Raw genomic sequence first — 26,142 nt, 5'->3', positions numbered from 1 at the left:
AGGAGTGGGCGATCACATTTTGATGGTGTTTGTAAGACAAAGGAAGGGAGCAAAGTGTGTGTATTTCTCTCTTCCTTCAGAAAACTTGTCTTGCTTAAACTCTCTTCCTTGACCAGCTCCAGCTCCTTGCAAGGGCAGATTCCCAGAGAGGAGTGTCCTCCCCCTCTACCACAGTCACATCTTCCCAGCACAGGCTGGGAGCTCAGCACCACGTGGCACTTTGGTAAATGCTCTCTATGCCACAAAAAAACTTACCAGCTAAATGCTGAAATCCTGCTTCCACCAAGTCTTTGAATATATTCTTGACAGGATTCTGATGGGCCAACAAAGTACCGTGTAACCAGATCAGCAGCATTCTGTGGCCGTGTTCTTTATAACTTTTCTTCCCTATGGAATACACAAATCAAGTCTGTTTGACTTGCTGGAAATGTGCTGTTTTGTGCTTTTACACTTCTGCACATCCAAGAGACTTAAAACCTGCTCATTCATTCTCACTTCCTCCCCCATCTAGAAGCAAAATGAAGACTGAGAAATAAAGGTTAATAATAATAAATATATATAATAATATATAATAAATAATAAATATAGTGATAATTAATAAATATGCTAAGGCTTAATAAATAAATCCAGTATGAACAGATCTTAAAATAGCTCCATGCTTTAACACGGTTTGTATAACTTAAGTCTGTCCATCCCAGCCTGCTGTTACCTGTCCATTGTTCCTCAATAGCTTTAATCTGCTCATCTGTGAACTTCCAGAACAGGGCCAGTATTTTCCATTCCTGGGGTTTTAAATGATTGTACGCCAGATTCCACAGGGAGGAACGGAGTTGCTTGGTGCGTGTACTGTGATCTTGTTTGAAGGACAAATCAGAGTCTGACCAACCGTCACCATGACCTAGGTGTGCCTAACAACGACAGCAAATGACATTTTTTGTGATGAAGGTGAGAACTTAGCAGTGAACACTGTGTCCTGCACAGCCTTACGTGACTACCAGCAGGTGAAAGGCTCGGTGCAGATAAAGGGGCAGTGTTGGCTGGCAGTAAGCTCTTAAGAAGGTGCTCAGCATGGATGACAGTATTCCAGTGTTAATACTAGAAATGGCAGAAATGAAGACCTCCTGTGTTCATTGCTACATGTCAGTAAGAGCAAAATAAAATTACTTCAGACACACACTGCACAATAGCAGGTAAAAGCAAGAATTACTTGAGTCCCTTGGCTGACAACTTTAGAAGCCACATGTTGAACATGGCTGGAGTTCAGCCACAGCTCTTACTCATTCTGCTTGATGTACACCACCAACACAGCACTTGCCCAGACTGCTCCTGCTCTGCCTTGTCACTCAGTTTGACTGGAGCAGGCACTACCGTGTCACTGGTTGGCAGCGTGAAACACTAGCATTAGCATATATCCACAGTGTTTGAGTACTAACACACATGGAATCTGAATGTACCCAGACCAAAAATACAACCAAACCGCAAGCATTTTGCCCTGATGTTAGGTCTGGGGCCCTCAGCACAGGAAGGATGTGGAGTTCTTGGAGCAGGTCCAGAGGAGGGCCAGTAAGAGGGCTGGAGCACCTCTCCAATGAGCCAAGGTTGAAGGAACTGGGCTTGTTTAGCTTGGGGAAGAGAAGGTTCGGGGGAGACCTCATTGTGGCCTTCCAGTACTTGAAGAGAGCGTGTAAACAGGAGAGGCAAACAACTATTTACAAGGGTGAATAGTGCTAGGACAAGGGGGAATGGTTTTAAACTGAGACAGGAGAGATTTAGGTTGGATATTAGGAGGAAGTTTTTCACACAGAGGGTGTTGATGCACTCTGGGAACACTGGGAACACATTGCCCAAGGAGGTTGTAGATGCTCCATCCCTGGAGGCATTCACAGCCAGGCTGGATGTGTCTCTGGGCAGCCTGGTCTGGTGGTTGGAGACCCTGCACACAGCAGGGGGGTTGAAACTCGATGATCATCGTGGTCCTTTTCAACCCAGGCCATTTTATGACTTCCAGGTGAATTTCATGAAAATGGGTTATTTTCTAGCCTGAGAGCCTTGCAGTTAAAGCAAAGCGAAACAAAACAAAGAAGTCACAATTCAATAGCTAATCATCATCATGGGGGTTTGATGCAATTTCTTCAGGTTCAGACTGTGTTTTGTGCTTCCAGACACTTGCAGAGTGAGGTTTGCAACACAGAATAGCTCCAGACTCTCTCCAGTCCTGTTTCTGTTGTGAGGTTTGACAAGAAAGTAACAATAAAACAAAACAAAAACAGAAGCAAACAGAACACAGCTGCTCTTTGCTGCCAGTTGTGTGCACAGGCCGTGGCAATATAAGACAGCAAAAGCAGCCCTGGAATCTGGTCGAAACCAAGGAAGGGATGGGTTGTGCCCATAGACAGGACTAGCATAGAGAACAAGAGAGCCTTTCACACGCCTTTGAATCATGTGCACTTTCTCCCAGCAGTGTGGCATTCCATTTTTTAACTAATGCTTTGTCACAGATGACCAGTCAGCTCAGTGTAATACAAAGGCAATTCCTGCTATAATGATTCGAAACGCTGTGGTTTGGAACACTAAGAGAACAATTTCATATTGCATGACTGTAAGCTCTGAGCTGCTTCCCAAAGGCCCCACTTAGCTATGGGTAATGAGGTCGAACACTTGTATTTCTACTTCCCAGCATTGTTGGGCTCTTGCACAAACCCTTCTGCTTTAATATCTAATCTCCTACTCAGGATGGTCAGCAAACAAAACCAAGGGTGGGTGCAGCAAGTGACTTCACTTATAAATTTCCTTTAAGCCAAAAGAAACAGTAATACACCTGACTGCCCCTCTGAACTGACAAATCACGTGTGCACAGCATGGCTCACGGATGTGTTTGTCACTCTTAACTAAACTAGATCTGTGATTTACAAGCACAGTTCCCTGCAGCGTTAAGGATCACCTGCGCTGTAACAGAGCACCAGTCCATGAGTCTGTGCTCGGAGAGGATTGTGGCTGCCTACACTGTTGGGACAGGCCCTCATTCACAGTGGTAGAGCCCCAGTGCCAGGCAGCAGGGGCAAGGGGCAAGTCACGGACTTGTGAGACATCAGCCGTGGGAGTGAGGGATCAGATCAGAAGCTTGAGCTACATCCACAGCTCTACTGCATTCCTGTCACCAGTTCTTTCACCCCAGATTTAAATAAATAGTCTTAGCATTTTCCTTCTTACAACAGGCATCTTTTTCTGCCTCACCAGGGCCAGTCTGCAGGCAGTATGTGAGGCAACTCGGAGATTTTAAATTGTATTATATTAAAACTCAACAAATTTAATTAATTCTCAGAGAGCTCATGTAAACCTATGGCTCAAAACAAAACAAAACAAACAAACAAAAACTAGCAAGACTGTATTATTTATGGAGTATTAATATCCTCCAAAATTAATATTGGTCATCCTATGACATACCTCTCTTTTAGCAGGTGCATAGGCATAACAGGTGCTTTGTAGCTCACTGCTATGACTGTCCTTACCAAAATAAACATTTTCAGAATTCTGAATGGTCCCAATTAAGACTGCTTTGCAACGAGTCCTGAATTTTCAAGACGTATTGGGGGTGGGTTTGAATTTCAAGGCAGGTGTCCAGCACGGCTGTGCACAGCAGCCCAGCGCAAACACTCTGTAAAGATGCTACGTTCAGCCCTCCCAGCTCATGTGCCTCCTGCAGAGCACCAGGGGACAGCGCGAATGAAGCAGTGAATAAAGCAGTTATTGGTACGTCAGTGCAGCTGACTCTCAGCCCCACAGGGAGGAGCATCTTTAAGCCTGTTTCTCAGTAATATGACATTGTGGGAATTTAGAAACGGAGACAGCCTGAGGTCATTATAACCCCCGTCCTCCCTTCCCTACGTTGCCTGCTTCTTTCCTGTTCCCTTTCATTTCAGCAATTAACATAGGAGGAACAGAAGAGGGAGCTCCCACTGCAGCGACGAGTTCTTCCTAGTAAATGGAAGGCGGATGCCTGAGCTCCTCCATGCATCAGCTACGGATTTTGAAGCACCAAAGCACTGCAGCCTAATGCCGACAGCCTAGTTTTAATTTGGGTCAGAATGTTCTCCACCCTTTTTCTCTGTATGTAGGGTATGATGGAGGAAAATGAACTGGATGACCTTTAAGGTCCCTGTCAATCCATGCCATTTTATGATTCTGTGTTTCCATGATGTCTCTCACCTGTTCCATGGCATAATGCCTTTCTGCTTTAATGATCATATCTACAATGAGGGCGTAATTGCTCCTTGAAGCCACGGCAAGTGCAGTTCTTCCATGCTGAAAGCAGAGAGAGTGAATCAGGATCATCTCATATATACAAGCATAGAACAGAGGAAACACATGAGCTGTGTTGACAAAACCCCATTCTTTTTGTGCTTTTATCCCAGTCCATCAGAGCCCACCTCAGCAATCAACACTTTGGTGTACAGGCACTTCAGTGCTTTCCACGTTTCTCTCCATAATCAGCCCTCTTCAGTGGGCCTGCACCAAGTGAAGACACCTCAGATACAAACACTCAGGCAATGTTCTTGCTAGGCATTCCAGAAAGTTAGACTGCAGAGAAGCCAACCCCTTCATTAGAAGGCTCTGCCATTAAATCATTAAATGTTTCAACTACCCAGTTACTACAGAATGCCTAATATACATGAGGAGACCAGAGGCAGCAGGAGCTCCTTAGGGCTGCATTCCCTGGGATGCTTGAACAGAATGGGGTGTCCCTGGTCCTTTGTGCTGGTGCACGTGCCATCAGCACAGCCCCAAGCTACAAAAAAAAAAAAAAAAAAAAAAAAGTAACATTAGTTTCATAAAGCTTTGCTCCAGGACAGTTTTGTGCATGGAAACTTCCTCTTCAAATGACTGAAAACCTAGATTTTGTCTGTGTTGTACTTTAATCGTATCTGAACTCAAAAGCAGCTTCTTTGCTAAAGCTATTCCAGATCACTGCAAGTTGCAGGTAAAGCAGTACAAAAAGTGAGCTTCCTTTGTAAGAATGAACACGTGGCTGCTCTCATTCCATGAAGGATGACTGGAAACATGTGCTTCCTGCGTTTCTGGGAAAGCTACATAACCCATGCATGCATGAGGAAGGTACTCTACCCTGTCCATGATCTTGAGGTCACAACCTGCCTTCAGCAGCACTTCTACCATCTCCACATTGCCAACATCAGCAGCCAAATGTAGGGGAGTTTCATGCCTCTGCAATTAAAAACATCAAATAAATACAACGAGCCAAACTCCACATAGAAGAAAAATGCACACAATTTCAATCTAGAGAAGATTCACAAGAAAACTAGAAAATACCAAACAGAAAGAAAATGTAACTCTTGAGTAACTGCTAGTTTTGTTTCAGACAGAAAAAAGAAGGAAGCATCTGGGATACCTGCAGGAAAAACAGACAGGAACTCCAGCTCAGGACAAAGCTGCCATCATGCCCCACTAATGCATCATAGCGTAAGGAACTCTTGCTCTGCCCTCTTAAAACCAGAGTTTTGGGTGGAGTGTTAAAAGCAAGTGCCAATACCCATATTATCCTCTCAAATAACCTCTTCCTGCTGAAATTCATGTAAAGACAACTGGACATCAATGATTTTTAAACAAACATGGTGCTGCAGTTCACGACAGGGCTTCTTTCTTAGCAAGCTCTGCCACACTCTGGTGATTTGGAGTGAAAAGCAGAACAGAAATCCACCTGCTGCATAAAGGAACTAATAATCCTCTAAGCGCAATAAAATAAAAATTAAAAACAAAACAAAAAGCTTTAAAATAAAGCCAAGCCCTTATGTGGAAAATACAGCTAGACGAACATTCAGCTTGTAGTCTGATCTTCATGTCTGTAATCAAGGTTTTGTCATTTCATACAGATGCATTCACCCATATTGAACTTGTTTTATTTATCCTTCCATTGAACTCCATGAAGAAACCAGGAGCATGTGCCTTGGGGAGTTCAGCAGCCTGGTGATCTGTTTCCTGTTCACAAAGAAATGTTGTCCTTTCCTGTCTTTTCTTTACTGTTTGCACTGACGGGAAACTATTCCAGCTGCTTATGGCTACAGTGCAGCAGCAAAGAAGATATGCTGTCACTTATGGAAATCTGGTGGAGCTGGACAGCTTGTTCCTCATGATACAGTGACTTTTTAAGTTGAAGGTTTTATGACCGCTGTGGTTTTGTCTGGGATTGAGTTAATTTTTCTAATAGAATCACAGAATTATAGAATCACTCAGGTTGGAAAAGACCTTAAAGATCATCGAGTCCAACCATGACCTAACCATACTACCCTAAATCTAACAACCCTCCATTAAATCATGTCCCTGAGCACCACATCCAAACGGTTTTTAAACACATCCAGTCTCCCTGGGGAGCCTATTCTAGTGCTTAACAACTCTTTCTGCGAAGAAGTGTTTCCTGATATCCAACCTAAACTTACCCAGCACCTCAATGTCCTTTCTGTACTGAGGTGCCCAAAACTGAACACAGTACTTGAGGTGAGGCGTCACCAGTGCCGAGCATAGGGGCAGGATTACTTCCTAGTCCTGCTCACCACACCATTCCTGATACAAGCCAGGATGCCATTGGCCTACCTGGCCATCTGGGCACACTGCTGGCTCATATTCAGCCGACTGTCCATCAATGCACCATGGTAATAATAATAATAATAATAATAATAATAATAGTAATAATAATAATAACCTAGTAGTTGCTGGCATGGTGTCCTGTTTTGGATTCAGAAGACAATCACCTTTGGTGACACAGTGATGTTTTAGTTATTGCAGTCCTCACTCACAGCCAAATGCTTTCCAACCTGCCCGTACATCAGGGCTGGAGGAAGGAGAGGAAGGTGCTGATCTTCCCTCTCTCCTCAGAACATCTGTCAGAGGAGAAAGGGATGAAAGGTGTGATTGCTGATTTTCTCCATGAGATGGTTTTTGGAGCACTGGGACAGCAGCCAAGTTGGTCCCAAACACCACATTAAGCTCAAGGCCTCTGTTCTTCCCATAGCTTCCAGAGGCAAAGCAAAACTGAGCAATAAACAGCACCAGGGGAGCAAAGAAGGGCTTGGCACTGTGCAGGCCCTGCTCAGCAGCAGCTGAAGCACCACTGTGTTATGAACGCTGTTTGGGGTGCAGATCCAAAACACAGCACTCTGTGGGCTGCTATAAAGACATTTAGCTTCATCCCAGCCAGATGAAGCACACTCAGACAGCAATGTACGTCCAAAGGAACAAACCTGTACTCCAAATTTATTTAGAAAACCCCAATTTTTCTTCCTATGGAGTAACCTCTGTTAGATATCATTGTTTCTTAATGAGAAAGGATAGACAGTCTCTCAAATCTAGAATGACTTTGCTAGACCAGTCTAGAACTGCCTTGAATTAGCATTAGATCAAGCTTGTGTGTACTTTACTCATTCCCAGATGAACAAGTGGAGGTAAAGAGAGACCAGGAACCGGCTGGAGTTGAATTTCTGTGTTTACCTTCAGAAAACTACACTGACAGAGTTATAGTGAGGATGCAGGAAGAAAAATAAGATTGTTCAGGTCATTGCCACTCTGCACTCGACCTACCTCTGAATTCAACTTTGAAACATTTTTGTCATTTATTATGCATGAATCATAACACTTGGACAATAAGCTAATCCAAATATTTTGGAGTATCTAACATTCTGCTGTCCATGCTTGATGCAAACACTCCTAGCACAGCATGTACCTGTGACTAACAGTATGTACACATACAAAAATACAATGAGGAAACTGCCTCTTCCTTTTTTTTGTTTTTTTTTTTTTGTTTTGTTTTGTTTTGTTTTTAAATACCTTTAGCTCACAAGCAGAAAAGAAGCAAGCAAAATTCATATAATCACCACTTAGCAGTGAAATAGTTACAAATCCCCATTTTCCTTACATGATTTAAGAAGTTTATGTCATGATTCGCTTCCAAGAGTTTTTTCACAATCAGCAGATGATTACTGATGACTGCTAAATGCAGAGGGGAATTCTTCTGCTGTGGAGAGAAAACAAGAAGTTGTTATACTCAGTGCATTCATTAAAGGTTCGTTCAAAGAAGAAAGACATTCCTGTTCCTGAGTCTATCCCTTGGCAAGGGGGTGCAGGGGTGATGAGATCCAGCAGACAGCACACCTTGGGGTATCAGGGACCACAGCTGTCACAGCAGAGAGCACCATGCTCACAGCAAGGCACCCCTTTGTACATCCGTGCCGGGATGTGCCACTGCCCCTGCTCTGTTCCTTCAGAGATTGAATGATTCTGATTTGGGCACACGGCAGTCAGAATCTACTTTCCAGAAATAAATTCTTGTACCACAGTGCTGCCGTAGTTATTCTTCATAATAACCTGACTTGCTGTAAAATTTGAAGGAAGCAAATTACAGCTAGAAAGAAATTAAGTTCTTGTATTTGAGTGATTATTCATGCAAATAATTGGGGCACTGTTCCAACACCAGTCACAATCCAACCATTAGATTGGCAAGATCACTCTTCTTGTTGAGCCTGTGACTCATCAGTTTCTCATTAAATACAGCTAAAAAGTAATTCCACGCCAGTGCCAGAAGCCAGCTTATTAGTGTTTTTAAAAACCACAACCATTTCTTTAGGGCTAGAGAGAAATAAATAAAGCTCTCACACAGAGCTGCACTGAAAATATTTCCAAAACCCAAGTTACTGTTCCATGAGTTGTTTCAGCTACAGAAAGCCAACAAAACAACCAGCAGAAATAGAGGCTGGTATTTACAATAAATCATTACAACTGCATGATACAACATGCAAGCAATCGTAGCTGATATGTCACAAAGTCTATGTCCTTCTCTTATCCAGCACTGCAGAAGTAGAAAATAACTTCTTCACAGAAAATCTTAGATGTCAGAATCTGTAATACCTGAGGAGCATCAAGATTTTAGTATCTTTTTAATCTCCTAAGAGAGAGAGATTTTGACAGCAGACGCTTTGAACACAGAGCATGAAAACACTGAAGTATATATTGACCTTTGTTCAAAATCACATAAATTGTCAACTCTCTGTCCCACGTAGGGGGCACCCATATGTGAGTGGCACATAGAGATGCCTGCATTACCACAGCTCAGTCCAAGCAGAGTGCTTTGCTCATCTTCCCACACTGCTCAGCCCTCAGTACATGCCAACTACCTCTGCATGTTGTCATACACTCACCTCAGGTTTAGGGACCAGGTCAACGTTCTTATCAATAAGAAAAGTGACCAAGGATTGATGTCCATTCTGAATGGCAGCCTCCAATGCATTGCTGTTGTTCTGAAAGAAATGTTACAGATAGCAAAAATTTACATTTCTGTTTCTGGGAAAAAGAAAAAAAATCCTACAGGCAGATATCAATCCAGAAAAGTCTTTCACTCCTATCTGTGTTACTGTATACCTCTTTCCTCTCAAAATAAGACATTTCCATTTGATGAAGCGATGGAAAATTAGGAAGAAGTCCATCAGCAACATATTTTTATGAATAGTGAAGGAACTTCCCATTGTTAGTGCAATGCAACAAGCATGCTGAAAAAAAAAAGCAGTACTCCATGGTCCCTTTTACTCTCTGTTGACTAACAGATAATTCAGCATTGTCAGCTTTGCTGAAGCACAGACTACAACACATCTCTCAGTCTGTCAGTTCAGTCTGTCCTTTAATAAGCAGCTACAGTGACATTAACACATTTAAAATCACTATTTAATTAAAAAAAAAAAAAAGAAAAGAAAATGTTCCCTTAATTCTGCTATAATAAACAAGCTCTCACTCTTGTGGAATCACGAGCATCCCTGCATACTCTTGCAGAAGGCAAGATGAAGACATTTAACACATATGAGTCTAAGAACCAGATGTGGGGAACAGATTTGTCATCAGTTCATGAATATAAGCTGCCAAAAACTAGGCTTTTCAGTTGATTTGAGGCTTGGTTCAATTTCTTAGCCACATGTTTTACTATCGGGTTGACAATAAATAAAAAAGCCTTAAAACATAATTCTATCAAACATGGAATTTTGTCTGAGCCTCATCTTCTAAACAAGTTTTGTTCAATTAACATAATTTCCATTCCCAACTTGATTATAGTTTTTACCATTTCCTAAAAAATAATCAAAGCAAAGAGACTGTCAATACACACAGAAGACAGAAGATAAAGCCCTTCCCACAGCTTGGGCTGTGCCAGCAGCAGTGTGATGAAGGGATTTTGCATACATACGTGAGTTAAAACATCAATGTTACTTCCTGCTTCCAGTAGGAGTTCAGCACATTTTTCATTACCTCTTTCAACAGACAAGTAAAATGGAGTTTCTCCATTCTAGATCAACAGAGAGAAAAAATGTCTATCCCAAATTATGCCATGTGATTATAAAGTTATGACACTAAACAGATTATCTTGATCAGTCATCCAGCTCAATAGAAAAGGGAAGATGGCAGAGAATAGAATCTGAGTGCTCTAAAACTAATACCTCAATAAAATGGTAACACATGAACAACTAAGTGATGGCTGACAACTAAGTCTGTCTATGTAGAGAAATTGTACAATACAAATAACTGTTTATTTCCAGAGAACATTACAGTCTAAAGGTGCAGAAACAAAGATGCTGGCAATCAATTGCTGCCACTCAACACCAGTTAACACCACTATCATGTTGACACATATCATAAGCGCCAGCTTATGTCAGTCCAGCGCCATGATTTCTTACCAATCCTCAAGTCAAGCTTTACCTACAAGGAGTACTTTTAATAAAAACATTTCTGCTACATGTTTATTTCACACCTCTCTGTGGAGAAGTCTTTTACTTCTCCACGGCTAGTCTCTAAAAAAAGAATATACCTGTGTAAGTGATCTGCACAGGGATCTGATCCCCATTTCGGAACTTCTACAACACATGAAGGTTTACTGAAAACCTCCCTGGTGCTTTAGAATTCACAGAGGCATTACCAACTCCTCATCTTTTCCTGCCACCATCATTTTGGCAGACACGAATGGGTCAGAGTACATAGCTTATGGTGGGATGGGAGAGACTTGGCTATGCACAGAAAGGAAGATCTCCAGATGGAGAGGCAAGTCATTTGCTCCATTAACCCTGGCCAAGCAGCACAAGCTTTGTGTGTGGAAGAAACACCTTTATTAGGCAAATCTTGGAACCATAAGAGCTTCATATTTCAAAAGGATTTCTGTGCTTCAGCCCTTCATAGATGAGGAAAAAAAGAAAAGAGAAAGAAAAAAAAGCTAGCTGGATAAAAAGGAGCCATTGTGCCCACAAGCCTTTAGCCTTTTGCTGAGAAGTGGATATCTTTTACTCCTCCTGGACTATTTCCTTCCACTAGTAAACAGGGCACATACAACACACACACACATACACAAATTAAAAATAAAAAAAAGAGAGAGAAACTCGTATGAGGAACAGAGGACAGAGCAAGAGATATGGAAGATGTTAGTAGGGCTGAACCTAATGGAGCAGAGACAATGAAACAGGATACAAACACACTGGGGAAGCAGAACTCATGAAGTCCATTCAGTGTAAAAATTATACCTTTAAAATGTTAATTTTAATTGTTTTTTTCAAATCTCTAACTTTAACTCATTGGGTAATTTATGTCCTCACCTGATTGAAGTCATTTACTTCATCCCAGTGTTTGAGCAGAATCATTACAGCTTCACTGTGGCCATTTTTAGCTGCCAGATGTAGGGCTGTGTTTCCCTCCTCGAAATTGAAATGTCAAAGGAGATATTTTAAAATTCTGAATAAACTGAAAGTTTTAAGAACTTTAAGCGTGCACTTCAACATTTGTCCTGCTTCTCTACTACTTATAAGTGGGAGGTGGAAGACCCATAGCATGTTTCAAGAACTCTCTGAAGGGAGTCTTTCTTCATGCATGCAGTTGTGACCCTTCTGGTCCAGATGGTTGCTCATGCTCTGAAAACAGCAGTGTATTACCAGGAAGGAAAAAAAAAAAAAAGGTAAAAGGAAAGAGAGAGAAAGAAAGAAAAAAGTCTCCTACACTTCTAACTCTTAAAGACTGAATCAGAATAAAACTTTGGGCTCTGGATCCTACAAGGATGGGGACTACACCATGTTTTTACCCTAGCAATGTCACAGAGGCAGAGAAATGCTAACATGCTCATTCCACAAATAACGATGTAAGGAGTAAGGAAATTTAAAGGTAGATTTTGAATATTAGCCAAGCCACCTTTAAATGTAGTGTCAAAAGCAATTTCAGTCAGATTCGGGCATTTCTGAAAAATCCCCATCAGAGCTTATTTATCTACTGAATCATTCCAAGACCTTTAATGTTAGTCACATGGGATTCTGCAGTGGTGCAGCTGAGCAGAGCAGCAAGAACTGGAGAACCTAATCTGCCAGTGCAGAGAGTGGCACCTCCAGCCCGGACTGCCCCTCTTCTTCCACCAGCCTTGCCTTGCAGGAATTACTGATGCATATGAAAAAGATACCCAGCAACAAGGCCAGAAGTTCCAATTTCTTTCCTTAATTACTGAAAAACCGTCAACGTAGTGGTAGTTGTCAGTCCAAGATATATCACTGTCAGCACCATGGCACATCTTGTTCACATTGCTTAGTTGTGTAGTTAACTATATCAAAACAAAGTAATATCCCACAAGCAAATAAGGAAACTATTACCTTATCTTTTTCGGTCGTGAACAGATTTAGAGCTATTAGATTATTTATCATGTCAGCATGGCCTCTTTCTGCTGCCAGAAGAAATGGCTTTCTACCATTCTAGAAGACAGTTTGGAAAGGAATACACTGTCATGGAAAAGAAAAATTAGCCTCCTTCCTGCTACCAGATATACAGCATATATGTGTTGCTCTCCATGAACATTTATATATGACAGAAAAGTAGGTGTATACAAGAAACATTTCTATATCATCTCTATTCTATTCTATATCACATCAGGTATAAACATGAAAAGTTAAGATTTTTTTAAAAGGCAAAAATTAAGTAGTGTAAAAAAAACCAAACATCTTTCATATTCTGAAGAAAATATTTGAAAACTGATTAGAAGTGGCAGCAAATGAGGTATAAAATGTGCTCAAAATATTCTGAATTACTCTGAATTTTGTTAAAATTAACAAAAACTTTTCCAGCTGTTTACAGCTCAGCTGTGGAAAGTTACCCTGACATAAAATAATGCCACTGGTCAGATGATGAGACCAATTGCAGATGCTAGGCAAAAGTGGCCTGTATTAAATATCTAAGCAAATGAAAATGTTTGACACTTCTGAAATAGCCTCAATATAGAGAAGAATTCTAAGATTCTAAAATGCAGAGGTTTGTTTTGCTTAACAAACTCTTGTTAATGTCAGCCTTGCCACGTGTAGACAGAGTTCAGGGCTTTGTACAATCTGGTCAATAAAATTCAAGGCTCAATAAAGAGGAGGGGGGAGCTTTGCTCTTTTGGTGGTAGATCCCAGGAGAATATTTTTTACTTACATGGGGATAAGATATCCTGCTTAGCTAAGTAAGTCCTCAAAGTGAGATTCCAGGATAACGGGCAGGAAAAACACAAGCATAGCAAACCATGAAGGCCTTGGTACTGCTGAAGAGTTGGCGCAGCTCTGTAGAATGGCTGTACATGGTCTCATGCTCTCCATTAGTGAAAGATGCCCATGTCTGCCATCCCTGGCAGGTTTAGGGGGCACAGCGTGGGAGGGTGGCAGGGATGAGCTGTGTGGAGGAGTTCAGTGACAACCTCATGCTGATCACAACAGCTTCCAGCAAGCTCCTCAGGGACAAAACCATGTGCTAGTACTCAACCCATCAGAGGAAATCATGGTACCTCTGCAAGGTATAAAAGAAATAGCAGACACTGCTACAGGTACAGTGCATAGGGAGATACCAGAGAAAACAGGAGAGAACATAGCAGGCATGAGAGGGCATGAGGTGCGCTCCCAGAGCAGCCATGCAACCCATGGAGGAGCGCTTGACAAGAAAAGAGGAAAAGAAAAGAAAACAGAATTAGCAATAAAGAAGAATTCTGTGGATTCACTCCAACCTGTATCTCACTGTCTCACTTATGGGCCTGCAGATCATGTGCAAGGAAAGCAAAGGAGCAGGGGAGGAGAGGTATCTGGAGTTCAGCAAACAGGGAGGAACGGTGCTTTCTCTATGTGCTTGTCTGGCCGTTTGTCTTATTTATTTCTCAGTACCCAAAACTGCAAAACTGGTAATGAAAACTTCATATAGGTTGCCATAAATTTAAATTCATTGAAAAGCCAAAGTTGAGATTGTTTTGCCCACAACAGTTTCCTCATGACATCAAAGAAATCAGAAAAGCACATACTGTACCCCATCAGGCTTGTTCAAGTCAGTCAGATGAAGATCTTGGAGAAAATAATCAATTATTTTAACACTGTTGTTCTGTGCTGCAAAGTGTAGTGCATTCATTTCTTCCTGAAAAACCACAAGCATGTCTGTAAGTGCAGGTTTGATCATTACCCACCGTCAACATAATTAGAGTTGGTAGAAACCTGTCATCAACACACCTCATTCTTAGCTTTTTGATCAGCACCAGCTTTAACTAATTTCCTCATTATATCCAGATTTCCAGTCCAAGCTGCAAGATGGATCACTGTCAGGCCATGCTTTCAAAAAATAAATGAAAAAAAGAAATTAAAAAGGCAGAAATTACCAAACAAAACCCCTTCTGTCAAATTCATTTTAATCTTTTTGATTAATATAGTGTAAGAGTTGGTTTTGCTCCACGGGCTCTAGAAGATCAGCACTATCACCTGACAGTGTGATTGGGATTCACCTCACTTAAATTACACTAAAAGTTCAGGCTGTCTCTCTCCTTGGCAGAAGATCTGGCATCTCTTCAAAAGGATTAATCCTGTTGTGAAATGAAGCAATTCCTGAAAAGTTTCTCTCCAAAAACTGACTAATGACCTGAAGTAGTTAGCTCTGGGTGCAGTAGATGACATTTCAGGTAATAATACATAAGAAGAGCATTTCCGTGAGTCACTGTGATTTTCCAGTTAGTTCTTCTTTCAAATTACTCTTAAGAATTTTTCTCTTTCAGAAAAACAGCCAATCAAACAAGCAAACAACTCTTCCTGTCATTAATATCTTAGAGCCAAAAGAAAAAGAGAGAAGCATCTTTCAGCCAGAAGAAAGCCAGAATCCTCTTTGTCTCCTGTTTTGGTCATAGTTCTACTCTTCAGTGTTTCCACTTCTCTTCCTGTTTCTGTGTATTCTGCACCCAGGTGCAGCATCATAAATAGCAGCTCGTTCTGTTATGTGCTGGGTGTAAGCACAAAACTCAGAAGACATTCAAAATCTGGCTTAAAAGCACCTGAACCCTTAGATAGTCAGAGGAACGTAAAGGTGGCAAAACGGAGCAAGATAATTCTTTCACAGCTATCATCCTTCCCCAGTTTCTCGCCCATAAATGAGGAATCAGTAGGTTGACTCCTATCTGTAATCCAAGCCTTATCCATAGGTGTCTTACAAGAGGTCTACCAAGATCCTGTAGAACGTCAGAGTCATCATACCTACACTTCATCTACTATGTAAAAACAACACAGAAATACATTAACTCATCTAAGACTACTATAGAAAAAAAAAAAAAGGTTGCAGTCATGAATCTTGCTTTGGCTAAACACACTTGTGTATTTAATTGGAATTGAATCTGGCCAGAAATGCCAAGGGCAACAAAAAGATTTTCCAGAAGTACCTCAATGACAAAAGGAAGACTAAGGAAATGGGAGTTTTGCTGAATTGAGACAGAGAACGGTGAAAGGCTGAGGCAGTGAAAGCCTTCTTTGCTTCAGCCTGCACCAGCAGGGCTGGCCTTCAGAAATTCCAAGTCAGAGGCCAGGCTGAGTAGCTGGATAGCAAAACAAGTACCGTTGGTGGAAGAGAATGCCGGTAAAACCACCACTGGGTGTTTTTTATCAGCTTGCTTTTTGTATTATGTTAAGAATGTTTACAATCCTGCACTAGCATAAAAAGAAGTCAGAAACTAAAACAGAGTAAGAACTAAAGTCACAGTATGTTCACTCTAATATGTACCCACTGCAATATCAAATTGGTTGCCAAAGAGTTCATGAATCACTGTCAAATAAAATACATATTGTCTTAACTGGCTTCAATGCATCCTACCAGACAGTAAAAGACCTATAATTACACTTTGCAGCATCTTACTGCCTCAACAAACACAGGAGAGAGTCACTGAAAAAGAGTTTTCCACAGAGAAGCAGTGCCTTCATTCTGTATGTGAGTATTTGCGGGCTGGGCAGCACAAGGCCATGAACCTGAGCTACTGGAACAGAGACAGACAGTAGGCAGCTTTCCTGTTCAGCAGAACAAATGCCAAAACGAGATGCTGGCACAGTCTCTCACATCTTGTTTCTCATATCTTGTTTCCATTCCAACACAGAGTAACAAGAAAACTTTCTCCCTTCTGCCCACTCGTCCAGCCTGGAATTTTTCTTTCTCACAGTGTAAACACTGCAGCATATGCAGGGTAAGGAGAGAGAGGCAAAGCAGGAAAAAAAATGGTGAATGACTCATCTGATTTTCATTATTCAGGATGAAATACAAAGATAGGTAAGTAAATAACTGAACAAATAAGTTCTCTGGAAACAAATTACAGCTCACTGGAAAACTCCTAGCTTGCACAGTCTGATCATTAATAACATACCATACATTTGATTTTAACATCTGAATCAAATCCTGCACTATGAATCCCTGTCGGGCCCAAGGAAAACTGAACCATACACTGCTCAGCTCTTCAAGTCCTGGAGGGTGCAGAATAGCTGACAGTTGTGCATTAAGCTGCTCACTCACAAAAGAATGGAGGAAGGGAATGCAAGCAGTCATTCTCTGGAATCCCACTAATACCCAGATCTAATTTTTATTTTCAGAGTTTGTTTTAATATACAGATGGCTATTAAATTAATCCTATACAAGTGTGATTGAATATGAAGCTGCCACAGATACAGGGGAACTTACCTGATCTGCCATATCAACTCTAGCTTTGTGATGGAGCAGAAAATCCACCGCAGACGTGTGACTTCCTGCAACAGCAAAATGCAGTGCAGTGCGCTTCAACTGCAATAAGCAAAGCTTTGGCTATCAGATCCGTAATGATATTCTTTTTATTGCAAACACCAGGATTTCTGAATTATTTGATTATAAATAACTATAGTGGTTATTATACATATACATTTGCATAGTTCCCCCTGCAGCTAGGTCTGCATTGGTCTTGGTATTTTTGTTCCTTTGGAGATCATTTACACATTGATCATAAAAATTTCATAGAGAACCAGAACGGTTTATTTACTGAAGTTACTGTATATGGCAACACGACCCCTCCTCTGAAATGCACTGTCAGACTGGGTCTAAGTAATCGCACACCACCTAGAGGAGATATATGCAATGCCTGAAACATCTTTGTTACACAATTCAATATGAAGATTTGAGGTCTGGATTTACACAATTATCTCCACTTTTCATATTTTCCTTGCTTTATTCTGTATGCCTGCAACACATGAGAGAATTCCTCCCTCTGTCAGTACTGAGTCACCTTCACAGAATGAGACATTACTTATGCAAATAAAGTCTCCCACCTTGCAAACAGAGTAATTTTTAATAGTGCAAGGTTTATCAGAAACAATTTTTCATTGCAGTAACTGACAGTGTGAACTTAAAAGGGATTGGTTAAAATGAATTAAGCCTCAGTGGAAAGAATTTCCCTTTAATTACAGTGACCATAATTGGGTTTAACGTAATTCACTTAGAGTTTCCATGTGACTTAACCAATTAATTTTAAAAGTCAGTTTGGATTTGTTCTGTGCAGATCAGCTGTTTCAGCTCTTCACCCACAGCTATACAAGTTAAAGACAAACAGGTGGGATTTGTGCCAGGAAAAGCTTCTTACACAGGAATAGTTTTATCAGCAGAACTTGGCTTTTGGCAGACTTGCTTATTTGGCTTGGAAGTACAATGAGTGGAAAAAATCAACAGAAATCCAAGAACTGCTTTGCCAGCATAAACTAAGTGCCTACTAGGAGCATCAGTCAATGCACAACAGCCAAGCACCTCTGCTAGTAAATCTCACACTATAGACTTAAGAACAAGAGTGAAGATTCAGGGTACTGGACTGGAACAGTATTTAGTTCAATTCCCTGAATTCTAGAAAGCAAAAAGGAGTGGCTGGGTTCTGTGGTCACCTGCTAAATATTTACAGAAGTATGTAGTGAATGGGAACTCTGTCATTTTTCTGGAGAAACTTACTCCAAAGAAGTCTTTGTCTCCATTCTCTTTTTCACAGAGAAAACTAGGAATGCAGCTCTATACTCTCCTCAATTTCCCAGTGGGGAAAAATGCTTGTGAGCTTGGGCAGCAGGATTTCTGCTTCCATGAGTTAGTAAGGTGAGGACATTCATGGGCAGAGGATTTGTAGATAGCTACAGAGAGCTCCCAGTTCTCCACAACTCCCAGACCATTGCACTGCTGTTCAATTACCTCTAATGCACAGCACTTTATTTTTATCACTGTGAACATCATGTCCTTAGATTCTGTCAGTGTAAGAAATCCATTTTTGTCCATTTACGGCAAATCTGAATTCTGTTCTCAACCTGCAAGCAGAAGCTGTGGTAGAACGCTTCTGTGGTTCACTGAGCAATAGTGCTTCACACCACCATGTGAAGTCTGTGGTGTTAACAGCACAAATTCATTCTCAGAGTGACTGTGGGGTTAAGTCTTCCCACCTGAAAGATGGAGAACTCAAGGAATTATAGAGGAAGACAGTCCATATTAGAGCAGTGACCGCTATTTGGAAGTCCTTAAATTAAAAGACCTGAGAGTTACGCTCTGTGAAACTCTTCAGCCTGTACCAGACATGTGGAACACTGCTTAACCACATCCAAGAAGGGGACTTGTTCAGCACCAGCACCCTGGGCTTCCGCTATGCAACCCCCCAGGCATCACATTTCTGACATACTGTACTCACAGGATCCACTGCGTTTATATTAAGGTTCTTCTTAAACAGCTTTTCCATGGTTTCCAAATTGTTCATTTTAGCTGCGTGTTGAAATTCTCTCTCATCTGGCAATACTGTGGAAAGGCATGGAACATGCAAAAAAAAAAAAAAAATATATATATATATATAACAAAAAGAATAGCCGTACCAAATTCAAGGGATTGATATTATTCTTACCTTCTGGTCCTTGTCCTGATTTCACACATGCTGTGAATCACTTTTTTTCTCATCATAGAAACATTTCAGGACTGCACTTTTTCCTTCCAGAGGTAGCTGGCTGATGTTTATCAACTTTTAAGTGCGAACAGAAGTGGGCTTTTTACATCACAGGCTATTATTATTTACTCTGCTCACAGGAACAAGAGGTTCATTTGTGAAGTGCCTGTCGTCTAAATGCGTCTCAAGGCCTTTTATAAGCCCAACAGTGAACATCATGAACTGCAGCACTTTGGTTCTATTCTTGGAAAAATCACTATTTTACAATAAAGCATACCACCAAAATACGTAAAAATGTATAGCAGTGACAAAATGACTTGCCTCAGCTGGGAACAAGTGGTTCATTCAGAGGATTGAAAAAAAAAAAAAAAGAGAGAGAGAGAGAAGGTGAAAAAGAAGATTGAACTTAAACCCAAAATCTGATCACAATGAGGGATTTACTATTAAGCCAGGACCTGGCTTTAATGCCTTAATGAAAAAATAGAACATCTATTTGGTTGACTAAAAGTAGATGCAGCATACATTTGGACTACTGTAACAAAATATTTAATATGTATTTGGAAAGTAAAATTCCAGAGCCTGACAACCAGTTAAGCTAACTTACAGGTACAAGTATTTCTCCACCAGTACATTTCTGCCTTAACTTTTAATTCAGTACTTGGGAGAAATGAGGGTATCAAATGCAGTAAGATATTCTTAATTTAGTAGCAGATCACACTCAAGAAGTTAATCACTTGGATATCTAGAATGTTTTGGCCTGAAAGCTGGAAGGCCGCTTGTCTAATGATACCAACAAAGAAAGCAGCATTCTCTGATGAACTAGAAATTGCATCAGCAATTAGTTCCTCGGGGGTCTCTCATCTAAATTTATTAACATCTAATGAGATATAGCTCGTGGCTGTATGACTGGAGAAAATACCACAGAAAATTGGTGTGGCATTCACTTAATTGAATCCTATACGTTATCTATTATTATAATCTCAGTGGAATAAGCACAGCAGTATTGTTCAAACAACTAGAAATTAAACTGGATGGTTCCAAAACTCTTTCCAGCTTTCCTATGATATGACATTATGCAAGTTCCTCATACAACAGAAGCATCCTCCTAGATTCTCTGGTAATCACAGGACAGATTTTCTTTTACAAAATGAGAAAGCAGTCACAAATAAAAATGCACCAGAGGACTAGAATAGTTAAATACTAATGTTTCTATAGACCTTAGTATTAGATTTCAAGTATTAAAAGAAATAGCCAATTTTCATATAGAATAGCACCATTTTATTACAAGATTTTGCCTTGTCCCTTTGCTCCAATATTCCACCTCTAGCAGTGGCTAACAGAAGACCCAAAGGGAATAGATGAGAATAAATGCCTCACTTATAGTTTTTATACTGTACAGCCAGAAAGAATTATTTCCATTGCTTTGACTCCAACTATGGTAAACCAATGGTTGCAGGATATCTTGTTCAAAGCAAGCATGGAAACAGGACTTTGGGCATCAGATAACTGCAATTAGTTTGGCCATATTCATTCCCACTGGCTGCTGGTAAACATTTCAATGAAGACGTAAAACATGTAGATGCAAAGATGAGCACTGCTGCTTTCCAGGGCATTCAGGAATAATCCTAGCAGTTTACTGCCCTCAGGAAACAAGAAAAAGCAGTGCTCTGTTACTGTATTTGTGCAGTAAGAAGAATTTTGATTTAGCTCTGACAAAGAATCAATTAGCGATCTCTCCTCTCCTGTTTGGAAGTCATAAACTGGATGCATGTTTTTAAAATGAGTCTTTTTGTTTGCTCAGGACACGGTGTTTCTTAACAGCCCCTCTCAATACATCCTAATTTGAGATTTAGGAATAGCAGCAGTTTATGTGCACTACTGTGCTCACTTTACGCTCGGTTTTCTACAGCTTTTGCAAAATGATTTATTTTCATGCATGAAATTACAAGAGCTGTTAGACCATAGATTTATGGAAGATTTCTTCTTAATCTGCATCATCCAGAATTTGGCAGACCTTGAACTATTACCCTCACTTGATTTTCAAGCACTAGCAGCCATCTGCCACCCTTCTGCAGCCTTCAGTCTTTTCTGAGGGGTCATTTCCCTGGACTCTCCCAAGCAGTTTTACTGAATGCCCTGCGGTTTTCATTAAAATAGTTACATTTTATTTTCACTTTTACTTTTGAGCTGACCAAAAATACTAATTTTGTCAGCTGACTTCCTCCATAGGGACAGAATGCATAGTAGAATTTAGTCTAGTTGTAATGTAACTGCAGTTTAATGTGCTGAATATCCCAGTCTGTCTCCTCTTTTAGAAGGACAAGGAAATAAAATGATGCAGAAAATGTGAACTGCCTTATCAACTGGAAAACAGGAAGTCCCCCTTACAGAAAGTCAGATTTTGAAACACTTTCAATTTTAATTTCTTCACATTCAAGTCTTATTTTACTGTAAGGGGCTTTGATCCATTTATGAGTAGCAGAACAACAAAGGATATAAACTGAGTCAGAAAGTGAACCAGTGGAATCAGTGTTTATAGAAAAGTTTATAAGGAGTCTAAACACTAAGTCTTTCCACATTTTCCCCTATTTCTAAATTTCTTTTGTAATATCCACAATAAGAATCTGTCAGTACCTTGAAAAGAACATGGAGAAAATAGAAATCTGAATTGGCTGAGCAATTTTATGGAAAATACAAAAATATCAACAAATAGATTTGAAGTATTTTCATTCTACCGTTCCTAAAAATTAATTATACTTGCTGGCATGGTAACATTTTCTCTTTCAATAACCTACTGACATTTTTATGTTTGTTATCATAAACAAAATGACTAGCATAGAGGTTTTGTAAAGTCACGAGAATGATAAAACAATCCTTTTTCCATTTCAAAGAAGTCATGAGAAGACTGCGTACAGCATCCAACAGTGATATTTCATTCATTGCTTATCTTCACCTACCCTTTTTGCAAGACTGGAAACAGGAAGCATGACCCAGAACAGATTTCAGTGATTATCACATTGAAATCACAGGACACGTTCACAGTACGGCTTAATAATTACCGTTCAGTTTCCACAAATAACCTGTTCTCACTATCTGCAGCCCACGCCATAGCAGACTGTTCTGTGAGAGACCAGTTTGCAGTCTCAAGTCTGCCATCAGAGTGAGTCACACCACTGTGTGCAATGAGACCAGAACTTCCTCCGAGTGCTACGTGCCCCGTCCAGCACAGAAGTGTGACTTGGTTATGAAACTTTCCATGTGCCTGAGCTCAAGCATGTGGCTAACCCTAGTGAACCCATTCAGACAACTGCAGGAGTGCACTTAAAGCAGAGTGCCAGGCAGGCCAGCCTCTTGCAAGACGGATGCATCAAACCCCAAAATGTAATTTCACATCTACAGCTCCAGATTTCCTCACAGGATACACTGGGCTGCTGAGTGAAAGCTAGACCTGGCATTACCCCCCACACACTCACAGCTGTTGTGGTTGGCTGCTGCATCTCCGTGCGCTGTGTCCTCCCTGACACGAAACAGGTGGCTCAGTCCCTTCATTGTGGCTGTCAGCTCCTCTTCTCCCCACCTGCAGGAAGGGGCCCCATGCAGCCCTGTAGAGGGAGGTGCCCTTGGCTTGCCTGGAGTGTGTTTCCTTGCTGCACTGAAAAACCGGTTCGCAGGGATTGAAGTTGACTTAAACACACCCAGCCAGGCCATGGGCTCCACTCCACTGCTGCGTGCAGCAGCACACCGTCACTCAGCCCCATCAGCAGCTGCAGGCCGCTTTGGGAAAAATTGCTCTTGGAATTATTCCATTTTAGATCATCACCAGTTAGGAGAGTCCCCTGCAAGCACGGCATGCTCTTGGGACACGAGAGACAGAAACGGCCTAATTTGGACAGAAACAGGAGCATGTGGTACAGTGATAGAGGCCATTGGAATTAATCCAGTCACAAGACTTTAGGTTTGTTTTCAGAGAACATTTTTACATGTTTTTTTGTCCAAGTCCAGTCAAAACCAATACATCAATATGGCAGTTTTAGTGGATCGCCATATTGAGATCTTTCTAATTAGGAAATTCTCATTAATCTTGAATTCCAGGTCCACAGTTACTTTCGTTTACTTACACCAGCACAGCACGGATTATTTCATTTCATGCAGACAGTCACTGCCTGAGATAGGGCAGAAAAATTGCTGTCTTTCAAAGCGATTGGGTCAAATTTTGCTTTAAAAGCAGTAGCTGGCATTCCTAGCATTATTTTAAAATTAAAATTAGAAAAGTAGCTCAAAGAATGCAGAACTATTACTAGTCAGCCTTACGCAACTTGAGTTCCTTCAATGTGATTTTTTCTTTGTAACTTGAACAGTCCATGATTATTAACACTGTATGTGTTGATGGCAAATTTGATGTGAAAGACTCAAAATATTTAGCCCATCACACACTCTCAGTTTCTTCCTGTGAGTCAAGCATTGCAGTGAAACTTCTTAAGAGGAAGGAGGTTTATTTCTGTGCGCCCACTGGGTAGGTAGTACAGCCTCACAGCTGGCAACATTAATCCTCTTTTTCCAAAATGAGGCAACAAACAACTTTATGATTACTAGATTCAGCACATACAACTGGTCCCAAAGGAAGAAACACAAGTTATAGCAGAAATCTTTAAACTATTAGGATCATGATTTCAGACAGAGTCTGTAAACAGCTGTTAGTTCCACTTACTAATTGTTATCAGACAATCTCATTTCACAGTGTATCCCTCAGCTCTCTTAACTAACGTTCCCAGTACAGCAATACGTTATGCACCCAAACTCTGCAGATAGTAAGTTCACCACATTCTCTAACCACTTCCCACAGTACTGACTTTCAAATGGCCCCAGCAACCTGCAGAAAAGGCTGATGCAGAATCTGAAAACTCAGAATCCATTAAAAAGTGCAGAGCAAGCAACTACTGGAACATTTCTTTTACTTGCAGACTCCTCACAGACTCCTCACAGACTCCTCTGCCCATGAGCTAAGAACAGAACAAACTCTGAGCATCTTTTTGTTTAAAAAAAACTACAAAAAGCCAAGAAACAGTACTTTTTAATTAAAATAAAATAATGGTACAGTTAAAAATTCATAAACAAGTGGAACCATTATGAAGAAAAAAGGTAAGACAAGCACATGTTGAATAGTACATAAAGAACAAGCAAAAATTTCACTCTAAATGCTAAGACTTTAAAAGCTAGAAACAAGAAAGCAACTACTATCTTCTTATTAAGTTGTATATTACACTCTGTTTTTGGAATCTACAGTTTCCAAGTTACCTGGTGCACGAACTGTTGGTCTATGCAACTTCAGCACCTTACAGTTACACTCTCTCCTTCCCTCATCTTCTATTGCTACAGCTACCGGCTGCAGCTTGCCTTTGGTTTGGATTACTAATAAGGACAACTAAATGTAGATGCTCAAACTGAACAGGTGCTCACATACAAAAATGGAAATAAGAAAATGTATGCAAGATCCCCAGACAAACAGCTGGTAAAAAAAAACTTTAGCATCTGCAGGCTGTTCCTTAGGCTCCCTCACAGGTTGTTCCTAATGGTTTCAGCAGTTCAGTCTCTTCACTGGATCTGCATACTGCAGTGTAAGAGAGACAGGGACATGATAAACCTGTAATAACTCCCAGCACGGATCAAGCTGCCGTCAGAGCAACTCAAGCCCGAACTCCATGCTGCTGATGTTCCTGTCTACAGAATTACAACATGGAAATTCAGCAACTTCAAAAACAAAATGGCATGAACAAAAGTATTTATTTATTCCCAGTAGAACATTTCTAAAAATAAGGACTGAGATGTCCAAGCCAGACAACTAATAAAAAAATAGGTCATCCAACCACTGTAAGACATTCTGCATATAAGGTATTCCAAAATCTGAAAGTATGTAAAGATATTACAACAGCAGTAAACAGATTAAATAAGAGAATGCTGCTCTACAGTCTGTGTTTCTAAGGATTGAGAATTTACAAGATAAACTCAAGAAAGTCTTGTTTTTAAGAGGGACATCTCCGTAATTGTTCCACTGAGGGCAAGCATGTTTCTCACAGATAAATGTTTTGTGCATCCCTTTCTTCAGAAGTAGTGAAAAATGTTAAGATCACAGAAATGCCATCCTATTCTCTATTGTCCATAAGTAGAAAAGGAATTCAAGATTATTTCACACAGAATGGCTTGGGTTACAAGTGACCTTAAAGACTATCCAGTTCCAATCTCCCTGCTATGGGCAGGGATTCCACCCACCAGATCAGGTTGCCCAGGGCCCCATTCAGTCTGGCCTTGAATTCCTCCAGAGATGGGGCATCTACAGGTCCTCTGGGCAGCCTCACCTCTGGGAGCCTCACCGTCCTCCAAGTACAGAGTTTTCTCCTAACACCTAACCCTCTCCCTGCTGACACCCCTCTTTTGATGCAACCCCGGGTACTGCTGGTCTTCCGGGCTGAAAGTGCACACTGCTGAGTCATGTCCAAGTTCTTCTTCTTCTATCACTCTATACACATCTACCTTAAATAAGTGAGAAAATCCTCATCTGCAGCCGTCCTAGATCATTGATGTGCTTCAAGACTGTAAATATAGGAAGTGTGGAATGGTTCACACAGGAAACAATTTACACGTTAAGTTAGAAACATGCAAGTTATGAAGACTTTCCAGATGCAAGTTAAAACAGAGTTTAGTTAACTGCAGTTATTACCAACGGACAGCACAGTAACAGCCAGAGAAATATGCTAAACAAAAACACTGCTACCACAGCTTTCACAAGAACTGAGAAGAAATTATTGCATCACAAGTTTCTGACAGTACTTTATCCTGAACAGAAGGACTTCTTTAGATAGGAACAGTAACAAAAGTGGCATAAGAAAGCATCTGAGAGATGA

The 26,142-nt window shown here is 40.7% G+C and overlaps 1 protein-coding gene across 6 annotated transcripts in view; it reads right to left on the bottom strand.

Annotated features, from left to right (window-relative positions):
• The window catches only part of ANKDD1B (ankyrin repeat and death domain containing 1B), a 27,567-nt gene extending 1,425 nt beyond the window's left edge, over window positions 1–26,142 (bottom strand). The window contains exons 1-14 of one of the 6 annotated variants that reach the window (XM_042825832.1): window positions 24,539–26,142; window positions 18,998–19,101; window positions 16,996–17,094; window positions 14,526–14,624; window positions 14,329–14,433; window positions 12,660–12,758; window positions 11,625–11,723; window positions 10,232–10,330; window positions 9,201–9,299; window positions 7,922–8,020; window positions 5,122–5,220; window positions 4,207–4,302; window positions 710–908; window positions 256–387 (exon numbers count right to left, since the gene is read on the bottom strand). In XM_042825832.1, the coding sequence (XP_042681766.1) occupies window positions 256–387; window positions 710–908; window positions 4,207–4,302; window positions 5,122–5,220; window positions 7,922–8,020; window positions 9,201–9,299; window positions 10,232–10,330; window positions 11,625–11,723; window positions 12,660–12,758; window positions 14,329–14,433; window positions 14,526–14,624; window positions 16,996–17,094; window positions 18,998–19,063 (1,390 nt within the window). In that variant the 5' untranslated portion in view covers window positions 19,064–19,101; window positions 24,539–26,142. Of the gene's footprint in view, window positions 1–255; window positions 388–709; window positions 909–4,206; window positions 4,303–5,121; window positions 5,221–7,921; window positions 8,021–9,200; window positions 9,300–10,231; window positions 10,331–11,624; window positions 11,724–12,659; window positions 12,759–14,328; window positions 14,434–14,525; window positions 14,625–16,995; window positions 17,095–18,997; window positions 19,102–19,204; window positions 19,461–22,716; window positions 22,985–24,538 lie in introns of those variants that run through there. The other 5 variants (XM_042825826.1, XM_042825829.1, XM_042825827.1 and 2 more) reach the window with 5 other exon arrangements.

This window comes from Centrocercus urophasianus, unplaced genomic scaffold, assembly GCF_019232065.1.
Source record: "Centrocercus urophasianus isolate 14NV4802_14NV808 unplaced genomic scaffold, USGS_Curo_1.0 seq_25, whole genome shotgun sequence".
In the NCBI taxonomy this organism is placed as follows: Eukaryota; Metazoa; Chordata; class Aves; order Galliformes; family Phasianidae; genus Centrocercus; species Centrocercus urophasianus.
Note: the sequence above shows the minus strand (reverse complement) of the source record. Positions and strands in the feature narration are given on the sequence as shown.